The sequence below is a fragment of the Schistocerca piceifrons genome, chromosome 2 (genome assembly GCF_021461385.2).
Source record: "Schistocerca piceifrons isolate TAMUIC-IGC-003096 chromosome 2, iqSchPice1.1, whole genome shotgun sequence".
NCBI lineage: Eukaryota > Metazoa > Arthropoda > Insecta > Orthoptera > Acrididae > Schistocerca > Schistocerca piceifrons.
The window spans coordinates 258,779,604-258,792,928 of NC_060139.1; the positions used below are offsets into that span (position 1 = coordinate 258,779,604).

The window sequence follows — 13,325 nt, forward strand, 5'->3', positions numbered from 1 at the left end:
ACACGACTCTAAACTGGCATCCCACTCTATATTTAGTGATAACTTGTCATCAAGCTTATTGTTTAATTTTTTCCTTGCATTTACGTACCTAGAATATTGTGTCAATGGTAATTCGTTTGTCTTAATTGTTGGGAATCTCATATTTCGTAGATACTTTGATATAGTCATATTTATTAAGAAGTGTGTTTTGGGTTAGCACAAGATATCAGTCTGTTGTATATTCATGAGGTAATGTCATGTATGTTGTTAAGCTTAGGGTGGTTAGAAGCCATCAAGGGCACTCCAAGGTAGGGAATCAGAGACACAACGCAGAGAGCAGGCAAAAGTGGTAGCGCTTAGGTTACTGGAGCTAATTAGTAACACTAGAGTCTCGCAAATTGTAGACGCTCTGGGCAGATGTCCAGGGAAGAAGTTTTACTTCAGAGAATTAACTGATAACTCCATCCAGCGATTAGATTATGTTTAAGGCGTTACAGTAGAAGAAGGAAACGAAAAGGCAGATATTAGCAGAGGCAGCAAGCTTGATACTTGCTCCTGAGAACTGAAACACCAGTATATTTACACAAGTTAGAGTGCTACTACAGCAGTCTCCACTCATAAAAGGACTGAGGGTGGGGTCAAGTGACATAAAACACTGTTGCTGCTGGCCGTAATAGGAGTGGCAGTGGCGTTTAGCTTTCAGCTGAATGCTGTTGCTACCAAACTTGGGAGTTTCTTGATGTAAAGGTCAAAAGTATCTGTACCTATTGAGTAGGAGAACGGGAGGAATCTAAACGTGCCCAGAATGAGATTTTCACTCTACAGCGGAGTGTGCGCTGATATGAAACTTCCCGGCAGATTAAAACTGTGTGCCCGACAGAGACTCGAACTCGGGACCTTTGCCTTTCGCGGGCAAGTGCTCTACCATCTGAGCTACCGAAGCACGACTCACGCCCGGTCTCACAGTTTTACTTCTGCCAGTATCTCGTCTCCTACCTTCCAAACTTTACAAAAGTTCTCCTGCGAACCTTGCAGAACTAGCACTCCTGAAAGAAAGGATACTGCGGAGACATGGCTTAGACACAGCCTGGGGGATGTTTCCAGAATGAGATTTTCACTCTGCAGCGGAGTGTGCGCTGATATGAAACTTCCTGGCAGATTAAAACTGGTGAACTTCTGTAAAGTTTGGAAGGTAGGAGACGAGATACTGGCAGAAGTAAAGTTGTGGAACCGGGCGTGAGTCGTGCTTCGGTAGCTCAGATGGTAGAGCACTTACCCGCGAAAGGCAAAGGTCCCGAGTTCGAGTCTCGGTGGGGCATACAGTTTTAATCTGCCAGGAAGTATCAATCTAAAAGTGGTTGGCCAGAAGCGCCCTGGAGGTGCAGAGTGGATCGCCAGACCGACCAAAGCTTATTTAGTGCTGGTGGATTGGTGGGTCGACTATAGGAAGACAGAAATAATTTTCCACCACGATTCTTTAGTAACCCATGTTTTTGTCTTCAGAGCGAGTTCTCAGTCAGGTCGTTGCTGCACCGACTCCGTGGCCCTCTTGGCCAGTCTCAGTAAGCGCCAACATGCCTGTTTTCTCACTTGGAGTGCTGCTCTCGAGTTTGTACTTAACATGCCGTTAGTGTTCGCTACTTCTGTTAGCGCCCACCCCCATGGATCCAGACACTGACTGCTGTTGTGCAACCTTAGCCTTCAATGTAGCAATTAGTCTGATTTCTAATAAAAAATGTTTATCAGATCTCTGCACTCCATAAGTCTCCTGCTGCAAGAATCCTGTTGTGTTCTAGAATCCGCGCCTCTCGAAGGTGCCATGTGGCAGTGTTCGGCGTTTTTCCACGTCATAACTTCTTTCACTCAGAATTTGTCTTTCTGCATATGCTCCTCACCGCTCGGAAATTGCACACTGACTCAAACCCGTCTTTCCTCTACACTGTGTCAGGACATGACAAATGTAAACATTTTCTTGTGTCAGATGTAGGATATTTCGTTAAAGATTTTTGAGACAGATAGGGGCTTCGCACATACTCAGCCCGATGTTGTGACTGTACTGACGTCTGTGAGACTCAAATGAGGATAAGCACGTGATATCCAATAAGAACAGATGGAGTGCGAAGAGCAGAAGAAAGATGCAGAGGTCCGGAAATTGACACCTGACAAGGGAAGATATGAACAGGGCAGCACTTTCTACAGGACTTCACAACAGTGCAGGGCCACGGCAAAGCCTGAGTGACGACAAGATGGAGCTCAAGGTGTGGTCCGCGAAGGTCCACCAGGACAACGACATGTGTCAACAATGCGACTCAGCAATGGAGGGCATGTGGCACCTTCGCAGGTTTCAGTAGTAGCAGTGGCCAACCAGCAGACAGCAGGTGGCAGTGGGCAATGGCGTGGCACAGTACAGCAGAGGGCAACATAATGCTTTGGACCTCACACAGTCACATTCTGCTCGACTCATCTTACCTCAGCTCAGCTCTGCTCACCTCACCTTAGCACAAGACTCCACTTTCAGCAGCAAGTCACCTCGCCTCTACACAACACGTCAGCTGACAAAAGGAGGTCTTGGCCTCGTCGAACAATGCAGCTGCCGACGGTGGAACAGTAGTATGTAACATTAGTAACAGTGATTGCTTTAAACTCAATTCCCATGCTTTTGTTGGTACAATTTATGCGTTAAATGAATTTGTCAATAATGTGAACATACTTTTTAAATTAGTATGTAATGCAGACCATCCAGTATTGATACAATTCGTCAAAAAACCCTTATTCAGGGTCCTGCACAAAGTAAACTGCTCTTACATGAATTATCTTCCACATAGGAAGAGGCAAAAAATAATTTGTTGGAAAATTATGCATATAAACATAGTTTGTATTACTATGCTTGTAATATGTTTTAATCGATTGTAGATTGGGCCACTAAAATAGATACACTTCATCAGCTGTTTCGTGAAGCTCTCCATAGTGCAATGCTAGTATGAGAACCAGCGGAATACTTGTCAATAGTAGGAAAATTAATTCAGGTCATCTATGATGAGTGCATACAGACAACATTGTGGGTGTAACAGGCGAAAACATCACCTTCACCGGGGCTGTTGAGGTAGCTTTGACAGAAGAGTCGAGAATTATGTCCATCAAGGGAAAAGAATTTGCTGATAAAAGTCATCAGGGCAACATGGGGAAGGGCACCCTTAAGTATTTTTCATATGGACATATAGAGTATACGACTGCAGAAATAATGTTAAGAGTAGACTCTGTGGCATATCAGGGCATTTAACGTGAGACTGACGACTTGAGAAAGAATACGCAATGTAGAATCAGCTCAAGCGTGTCGAGAGAAGCCAGGACGTGTATAAAACCGAAGAAAGTATGAAGATTAAAGGTATCACAAGTCCGGTCATACATACATATGGGATGGCAGTTTTAGATCTTGGAATAGATCAGGAATCAAGAGTGTAACGTAATTTTCATCTGGTACGAGGGAAATTAGATATTCGCTACGCCAGTTCAATTGTTAGAGATTTCTATAGGAAGAATGGTGTAGTAGTTAATAGACGATGGTCAGTTGCACCTCAATGCTGTTTAAAGTGGATTTTCACCGTTTAGAATATGTCCAGCACATGTAAACAGACCTGCTGCTGTATGAGCTTGTGAGCTCTGCAACTTCCATGCACTAATTTTTATTTACTTGACAAACCCTATTTTCAGGGCTATATTTTATGTGGACTAATGATCTATGCAGATATTTGTAAAAACGACAATGACATATCATTCCATATTAATGTAATACTGCCGCCTTCTGAAGAAGATAGATTTAAATCTGTCGAAACCTAGGTAAAGATTACTTTATCCATTGCAACTGGTCGGCTGTTTTTAATCTTATTTTATATATATATATATATATATATATATATATATATATATATATATATATATATATATATATATATATGGCCTCTTGAAAAAGGTGCTTTATGTTTTAACTATTGTAGTCATGTTAGACCTTTTATAACGTGCTGATTTTTGTCCACTTGATAACTCTAGGTGAGGTTCATCGGAAAATGAACATGTTTCACAACAGAGTGGCTTTTAAGATCTGAGGATGACACAAAGACTGTCGGAACTGGTTGTCTTAAATAAAGAAATATTTTATGCAATATGGTTCAAATGGTTCTAAGCACTATGGGATTTAACATCTGTGGTAATCAGTCCCTTAGACTTAGTTCTACTTAAACCTAACTAACCCAAGGACATCACACACATCCATGCCGGAGGCAGGATTCGAACCTGCGACCGTAGCAGCAGCGCAGTTCCGGACTGAAGCGCCTAGAACCGTTCGGCCACAGAGGCTAGTTGCGATATAGGTTGTTGAATGATTTTAACAAGTAAACAGATCGCTCCTTCAGTACTCTAAAAATCAGAAAATTCAAGCGAGACTTGGAGCACTTTAGACTGTTTGCATATGATACTGTCACTTAGAGTCTAGAAGAGTAATCAGAAGATCAAAACAAATCGAAAAATCAGTTATACACGATATCTTGGCTCAAATGGCTCTGAGCACTATGGGACTCAACATCTTAGGTCATAAGTCCCCTAGAACTTAGAACTACTTAAACCTAACTAACCTAAGGACATCACACACACCCATGCCCGAGGCAGGATTCGAACCTGCGACCGTAGCAGTCCCGCGGTTCCATACACGATATCTGTGTAGTGCGAAAAGTTGCAGCTGTCTCTGAATAAGGAAAACTGTGAAGTCATCCACATGGGTACAAAAAGAAATCCGTTAAACTTCGGTTACACGACAAAACACACAAATTTAAAGCCTTTCAATTCAACTAAATACCAAGGGGTAACAATCACAAACATCTTAAAATGGAACGATCACATGGATCACGTTGTGGGAAAGACAAAACAAAGACTGCCTTTTGTGGCAGAATACTTAGAAAATGCGACAGGTCCATTACAGAGACTGCCTACACTTCTGTGTGTTATGGGATCTTTACCAGATAGGGTTGACGGAAGACTTCGAAAGAGTCGAAAGAAAGGCCGCTCGTTTTTTACTATCGCGATATAGGGGAGAGTGTCACGGATATGATAAGTGAAATGGGGTGGCACTCATCAAAACAAAGGCGTTTCTCGTTACGGCGAGATGTTTTCATGAAATTTCGATCACCAGTTGTCTCCTCTAAATGTGAAAATATTTTGTTACTGCGTACTTACAAAGGAAGAAATGATCATTGTAATGAAATAACAGAAATCAGAGCTCGTACAGAAAGATTTAAGTGTTCATTTAGGTAGTGAAATGATAGAGAAACAGTCTAAAGCTGTTTCAAAGAACTGGGTAAATGTGAAGAAATCATGTAGATGTGGAGACAGATGACAGTGACACTAAAGCGGATTTACTGAACAGGGTTTTCGGAAATTCGTTCACCAAAGAAGACGAAGACAGAATTCGAATCGAGAACAACTGCCAACTTGAGTAACTTAGCAGTCGATGTCATGGGCATATCGAATAACTTAAATCACTTAAAGAAGGCAACGCCTTCGATCCAGATTGTATTTCAGTTAATTTTATTTCAGAGTACCCTGATATAATAGTTGCATACTTAGCAATCATGTTCAACCACTCGCTGGACGAAATATCCGTACTTAGGCCGGCCGCCGTGGCCGAGCGGTTCTAGGCGCTTCAGTCAGGAACCGCGCGACCGCTACGGTCGCAGGTTCGAATCCTGCCTCGGGCATGGATGTGTGTGATGTCCTTAGGTTAGTTGGGTTTAAGTAGTTCTAAGTTCTAGGGGACTGATGACCTCCGATGTTAAGTCCCATAGTGCTCAGAGCCATATCCGTACTTAAAGATTGGAAAGTTGCACAGGTCACGCCAATACTCAAAAAAGGAATAGGGCAATCCTCTCTATTGCGGACCCATATCAATGACGTCGATCTGAGGATTCAGGAACTTATACTATGTTCGAACATTATGAGTTATCTCGAAGAAAACTATTTATGAGCGAATAGCCAGCACGGATTCAGAAAACATCATTCGTCTGAAACGAAATCTCAAATGACTTCCATATTTGTAGATTTCCTGAAGCCTTTTGCGCCTTACCCCACGTCCGCAGCTTGTGGTCTAGTGGCTAGCGTTGCTGCCTCTGCATCCCGGGGTCCCGGGTTCGATTCCCGGTCGGGTTGGGGATTTTCTCTGCCCGGGGACTGGGTGTTTGTGTTGATCCCATCATGTCATCATCATCATCATCATGATTCGTGACAGTGGCTAGATTGGACAGTGTAACAATGGGGACTTTGTTCGGGCGCTGATGACCGCGCAGTTGAGCGTCCTACAAATCGAACATCATTATTACCACACCCCACAAGCACCTTCTAATGAAACTGCTTGCCTACGGAGTATGGCATTAGTTGTGTGACTGGATTCGAGACGTCCTCTCAGAAAAATCTCAGTTCGTAGTAACTGTAGGAAAGTTATTGAGTAAAACAAATGTGATATCTGGCACCCTCAAAGGAAGTGTTAATACTTCATCTGCTGTTTGTAATCTATATACACGATTTAGAAGACAATCTGAGGAGCTTTATTACATTTTTGACAGATGATGCTGTCATTTGCATCAAGTAATGTCATCAGAAGGTCAAAACCTATTGCAACATGATTTAGACAAGATATCTGTACAGTGTGAAAAATGTCAATTGACACTAAACAAAGACAAGTATGAGGTCATCCTTAAGAGCACTAAAAAGCATCCGCTAAATTTCGGTTTAACGATAAGGCACACAACTCCAAATGTTGCCAGTTCAATTACAATTACGATCAACTTAAATTGGAACGATCAAATAGAAAATGTTGTCTAGAAGGCGAACCGAAGGCTGTGTTTCATTCGCAGAACACTTGCAAGATTCACAATATCTACTAAACAGACTGCCTACACTACACTTATCCATCTTCCTGTGACGTAATGTCTCGCGTTGTGGGATCCTTGTCAGATAGGACCGAACGAGGACATCGAAGGAGTCCAAAGAAGGGCAGCTCGTTTTGTATTGCCGCGAAATAGGGTATAGTACCACGGATAAGACACGCGAGTTTGGGCGGCAGTCATACAAAGACGAAAACTTTTAACGAAACTTCAATCATCAACTTTCTCTTCCGACTACGAAAGTGTTTGCTGACGCCCATGTAAACAGGGATAAATGATCATCGTAATAAAATAACAGAAATCGGACCTTGCACGAAAAGATTTAAGTGTTCGTTTTTTTCACGCGATGTTTGAGAGTGGAACAGTAGAGAAAGAGTCTGAAGGTAGTTCGATGAAGCCTCTGTCAGGCACGTAAGTGTGATTTTTAAAAATGAACAGTCGAGATCGCAATAATATTTCCTTGTTAACCGTTTTCGGTTTATCTACAAGCCATCTTCCGAACTTTTTGGTCCTGCAAGGGTAGGAACAGTGACGTTACAAACTGTACTATTACTTATGGCCTTTAACTAAGATACAGAAAAGCTGTAGTAAAAATTACAGACAGTGCGATTGTATATGGCGTTAAAAAATACAGAAAGGTTATAGTGTTTAACCTTGTGGTTGGTGCTGGCGGCTCCTAGGATTTTCCGAGATACCACGATTGTACACTGACTGATGACTGGAGCCACGGGTTAAATAGTGTGCATTTCGCGCGCCGACTATGGCTTACGTCATCACCAGCCAATGGCAAACGCTTCGAAAGAGGATTGGGTTGGGTTGTTTGGGGGAGGAGACCAGACAGCGAGGTCATCGTTCTCATTTTATTATGGAAGCACGGGGAAGGAAGTCGGCCGTGCCCTTTCAAAGGAAGCATCCCGCCATTTGCATGGAGCGATTTAGGGAAATCACGGAAAACCTAAATCAGGATGGCCGGACGCGGGATTGAACCGTCGTCTTCCCGAATGCGAGTCCAATGTGCTAGCCACTGCGCCACCTCGCTCGGTACTTCGCAAGAGCTGTGTGCAATTTGCACAGTAAGTTCGCGTAGTCCACGTACTACTACGTAAGATGTTAAAACATTATCAAGCATAAGGAAAGTAGTCATTTATATTAAAATAAAATAAAAAAACTTGCAACACGAACAGAAGGAGCAGTGTAATCTATTGACACTGGTGTGGAAGACAGATACTTCGTTCTTACAATGTTTTGTCGATAAAAGGAATAAACAAGGGAGTGATAATTATATACACATAGATATTACATAAATAATGAGAGGTAAAAATGTATTAAAAGATACAACTATTAAAATATGTAAAAGCCGCGTGTATTTAATAGGCAGGGCCCTCTGGTTGGAATTTAAAACGACGCCGTTGCCTAGACAACGTGAAGGTTGAGATGGCCGCTATGGTATCATAGAAGTGTGTACTGAAAAGGGAACTTCAACAATCGCTTAACACGATCCAGACTTTTTGTCAAAGATTGTCAGTGGCGAAGAAAGTTGGGTTTTAGGTATGACCCTGAAATTAAGCCGTGATTGTCGTAATGAAGAGTCATTCCCATAGACGAAAAAAAAAAAAGCTCGACAAGTCAAGACCAATATTAAGTGCTTATTGATCTGTTTCGTATATTGACGTGACTGTTGATAAAGAGTTCGTCTCACCTACTCACAACGTCAATAAATGGCTCAAATGGCTCTGAGCACTATGGTACTTAACATCTCAGGTCATCAGTCCCATAAAACTTAGACCTACTTAAACGTAACTAACATAAGGACCTCAAACGCATCCATGCCCGAGGCAGGATTCGAACCTGCGACCGTAGGGGTCTCGCGGTTCCAGACTGAAGCGCCTAGAACCGTTCGGCCACCAGCGGCCGGCGTCAATAAATAGTTTTGTCGCTTTACTCTAAGAGGTTTCAGAGAGGGCATGAGGAGAAAACGCCAATAAGATGGCTTACGAACGACTGGATGCTCTTCCGAGACAATCAATGACCGCCTAAGGCCTGCATTGTTCAGAAATATTTTACTACAGACAGGATGACAGTACTTTTCCCTACCCGCCATACTCACAACACATATCTTCGTGTGATTTCCTCCTCTTCCTCAAGCCGAAAAATCAAGCTGAAGCGGTTCAAATGGCTCTGAGCACTATGGGACTCAACTGCTGTGGTCATCAGTCCCCTAGAACTTAGAACTACTTAAACCTAACTAACTTAAGGACATCACACACATCCATGCCCGAGGCAGGATTCGAACCTGCGACCGTAGCGGTCGCACGGTTCCGGACTGCGCGCCTAGAGCCGCGAGACCACCGCGGCCGGCAAGCTGAAGCGGCAACTATTTGTCAGAGGGAAGATGATTTAAACGGAATCAAAGAGGGTACTAAACACATTTACAAAGAAACATTTCCGGGATGCATTTCAAAAGGGGCAGTATCGTTGGGACCTGTTTATTCACTCTGAAGGGATCGTTCGAAGGAGGTGGTGCATTATAACAAGATGCACATAATAAATAATTTTAAATGTTGTTGTCCGAAGGCTGGTTCGATGCGTCCAAGCTACTCCATCTTGTGCGAGACTCTTCACCTCCAGATTACCACTGCAGCCTAGATCCCTTTGAACCTGCTTATATCCCATGGTCTCCCTCTACGATTTTTATCCCAAACACTACCCTCCAATACGAAATTGGTGATTCCCTGATGTATCAGAACATGTCCTATCAACTGATCTCTTCATTTAGTAAAGTGATACCACAAATTTCTTATCTCTCCAACTGTGCCCAGTACCTCCTTATCAGTTACGTGATCTGGCCATCTAATCTTCACCATTCCCCTGTAACACCAAATATCGAGTGCTTCTGTTCTCGTCTTAACTGAACTGTCTATTGTCAATATTTCACTTCAACACAAGGGTACTCGACAAGTACCTTCAGAAAAGACTTTCGAATACTTAAATCTGTAATCTCTTTTAGTGTCTCGCTTCCTAATCTAATTCCTTCAACATCGCCTGATTTAATTAGACTACATTGTAATACACCTGTTTTGCTTTTATAAATGTTCATCTATCTTTCAAATTCTGAACGTGGGAGGGGTAAAATACACGGAGCGAAGGGCTATTTACAATTTGTACAGAAACCAGATGGCAGTTATAGGAGTCGAGGGGCATGAAAGGGAAGCAGTGGTTGGGAAGCGAGTGAGACAGGGTTTTTGCCTATCCCCGATGTTATTCAGTCTGTATATTGAGCAATCAGTAAAGGAAACGACAGAAGAGTTCGGAGTAGGAATTAAAATCCATGGAGGGGAAATTAAAACTTTGAGGTTTGCCGATGACACTGTAATTTTGTCAGAGACAGCAAAGGACCTGGAAGAGCAGTTGAAGGAATGTACATTATCTTGAAAGGAGGTTATAAGATGAACATCAACAAAAGTAAAACGAGGATAATGGAATGTAGTCGAATTAAATCGGGTGATGCTGAGGGTATTAGATTAGGAAATGAGACACTTAAAATAGTAAATGAGTTTTGCTGTTTGCGGAGCAAAATAACTGATGATGGTCGAAGTGGAGAGGATAGACTGGAAATGGCAAGGAAAGCGTTTCTGAAGAAGAGAAATTTGTTAACATCGAGTATAGATTTAAGTGTCAGGAAGTCGTTTCTGAAAGTATTTGTATGGAATGTAGCATTGTATGGAAGTGAAACGTGGACGATAAACAGTTTAGACAAGAAGAGAATAGAAGTATTCGAAATGTGGTGCTACAAAAGAATGCTGAATATTAGATGGGTAGATCACATAACTAAGAGGAGGTATTGAATAAAATTGGGGAGAAGAGGAGTTTGTGGCACAACTTAACTAGAAGAAGGGATCGGTTGCTAGGACGTGTTCTGAGGCATCAAGGGATCACCAATTTAGTACTGGAGGGCAGCGTGGAGGGTAGGAATCGTAGAGGAGACCAAGAGATGAATACACTAAGCAGATTCAGAAGGACGTAGGTTGCAGTAGGTACTGGAAGATGAAGATGATTGCACAGGATAGAGTAGCATGGAGAGCTGCATCAAACCAGTCTCAGGACTGAAGACCACAACAACAACAATGTTCATCTTATATGCTACTTTCAAGACAATGTCTATTCCATTCAACTGCTCTTCCAAGTCGTTTGCTGTCTCTGACAGAATTACAGTACCATTGGGAAACCAGAAAGTTTTTGAAACTTCCTAGCAGATTAAAACTGTGTGCCGGGCCGAGACTCGAACTCGGGACCTTTGCCTTTCGCGGGCAAGTGCTCTACCAACAGAGGTACCCAAGCACGACTCACGTCCCGTCCTCACAGCTTTACTTTTGCCAGTACCTCGACTCCTACCTTCCCAACTTTACAGAAGCTGTCCTGCGAACCTTGCAGAACTAGCACTCCTGAAAGCAAGGATTTTGCGGGGACATGGCTTAGCCACAGCCTGAAGGATGTTTCCAGATTGAGAATTTCACTCTGCAGCGGAGTGTGCACTGATATGAAACTTCTTAGCAGATTAAAACTGTGCGCCGGACTGAGACTCGAACTCGGGACCTTTGCCTTTCGTGAGCAAGTGCTCTACCAACTGAGCTACCCAAGCATGACTCACGCCCCGTCCTCACAGCTTTAGTTCTGCCAGTGCCTCGTCTCCTACCTTCCCAACTTTACAGAAAATCTCTTCTGCGAACCTTGCAGGTGAAAACTTCAAAATCGTTATGCGTCTATACTGCCGATAATTTAAACTGGAAAAAGCACATTGTGAAACCCCTAAAGCAATTTAGTTCAGCCATTTTTGCACTTATTGTCATGGCAAATCTTGGGAAGAGACGAATCGGTGAGTTGACATATTTTGCGTATTTTCATTCAGTTGTGTTGTATGGAATAATGTTCTGAGTTAACACACCTTTAAGAAAGAAAATCTTCATTGCTCAAAAACGTGCTGTAAGAACATTACTTGGTGCTCACCCACGATCATCTTGTAGAAGTCTGTTTAGGGAGTTGGGCATTCTGACTACTGCTTCACAGTATATTTATTCCCTCATGAATTTCGTTGTAAATAATTCACTACAGTTCAAAAGGAACAATTATGCACATAATTACAAGACATTCATTACCCGAAGTTAAGACTATCTTTAGCACGAAAAGGGGTGATCAATGCTGGAACAAAATTTTTTGATCACTTACCAGGTGATATAAAATGTCTGGAAGACAGCAAAGTATAATTTGAAAAAAAAAACTGAAAAAGTTTCTCCTTGACTACGCCTTCTATTTCCTAAGAGAATTTGTATCATCGTAATATGTAAAACGTGTTGGGTAGGAATTGCTTAGATCTGTATATTTAAATAAATCAGTAAATGAAATAAAAGAAAAAAGGTTATAAATGTTCAGCATGTAGCTATACTTACAAGTTAGTTAGTCATGTGAATGTAAAATGAGTCGTTCCACGTCATTACGATTTATTGTGCTACATGATTCCTGGGATATGAAACTAACAGGTATATTTCGGGAACTTTGTGATACCACATTGTACATTAGTTGCAGCCTGTGCCTTTCTAAATCAGTTCTTCGCTCCAAGGACGTGCTGTGTATTGTGGTCAGAGAGAAGCAAAGGCGGTACCCGGCGCAGCTGCGCTTACCTGCACGTGCGGGGGCGTGCTGAGGGCGTAGAGCAGCGCGTCGGCCACGTCCTCAGGACGCAGGTGCGGCCGCGACAGCACCGCCTCGCGGGTCAGCACTTTGAAGTCCTGGAAGACGTCGGTCAGCACCAGGCCGGGGCTGATCACCTGCGGCACAACAGGGGGTGGAGTCAGCGGGGAGGGCACCGCCAGCACGGTAGGAGCAGGGTGAACACTTCAACATGTACAAGACTGCGATGGGACCTCAAAAAGTAAGTTCCACGTTATTACGACGAGGCAAGCAACTTATATTGAACGCCGAATGAAACAGATACGAGGGGAGTTCAATAAGTAATGCGACACATATTTCTCTCAGCCAATTTCGATTCAAAAAATGCTGAATTTGTTGTCGGACATCATGGTATATTCCCGCTTCAGTCCCTATAAAGGGGCGTTCAATAAGTAATGCGACACATATTTTTGTCGGCCAATTTCGGTTCAGAAATGCTGAATTTGTTGTGGGACATCATGGAATACTCCCGCTTCAGTCCCTATAATTTCATGAAGTTGCGACAGTGGTGGCCCTATATGTAGCCTACAAAATGGGGTCTGTAACGGGGTGCGTTCCAAGCAGAGAGCTGTCACTGAGCTACTTCTGGCGGAAAACAAAAGCATCGCAGATATATTCATAGGCGCTTTCAGAATGTCTACGGAGACCTGGAGGTGAACAAAAGCACAGCGAGTCGTTGGGCGAGGCGTCAGT

At 42.9% G+C, this 13,325-nt stretch overlaps 1 protein-coding gene across 1 annotated transcript in view; it reads right to left on the reverse strand.

The window, feature by feature from the left end:
- LOC124777419 (farnesol dehydrogenase-like) overlaps positions 1-13,325 on the reverse strand; it is a 102,298-nt gene that overhangs the window by 23,851 nt on the left and 65,122 nt on the right. Inside the window, exon 5 of the mRNA XM_047252815.1 lies at positions 12,584-12,730. Within this exon, the coding sequence (XP_047108771.1) occupies positions 12,584-12,730 (147 nt within the window). The remainder of the gene's footprint in view (positions 1-12,583; positions 12,731-13,325) is intronic.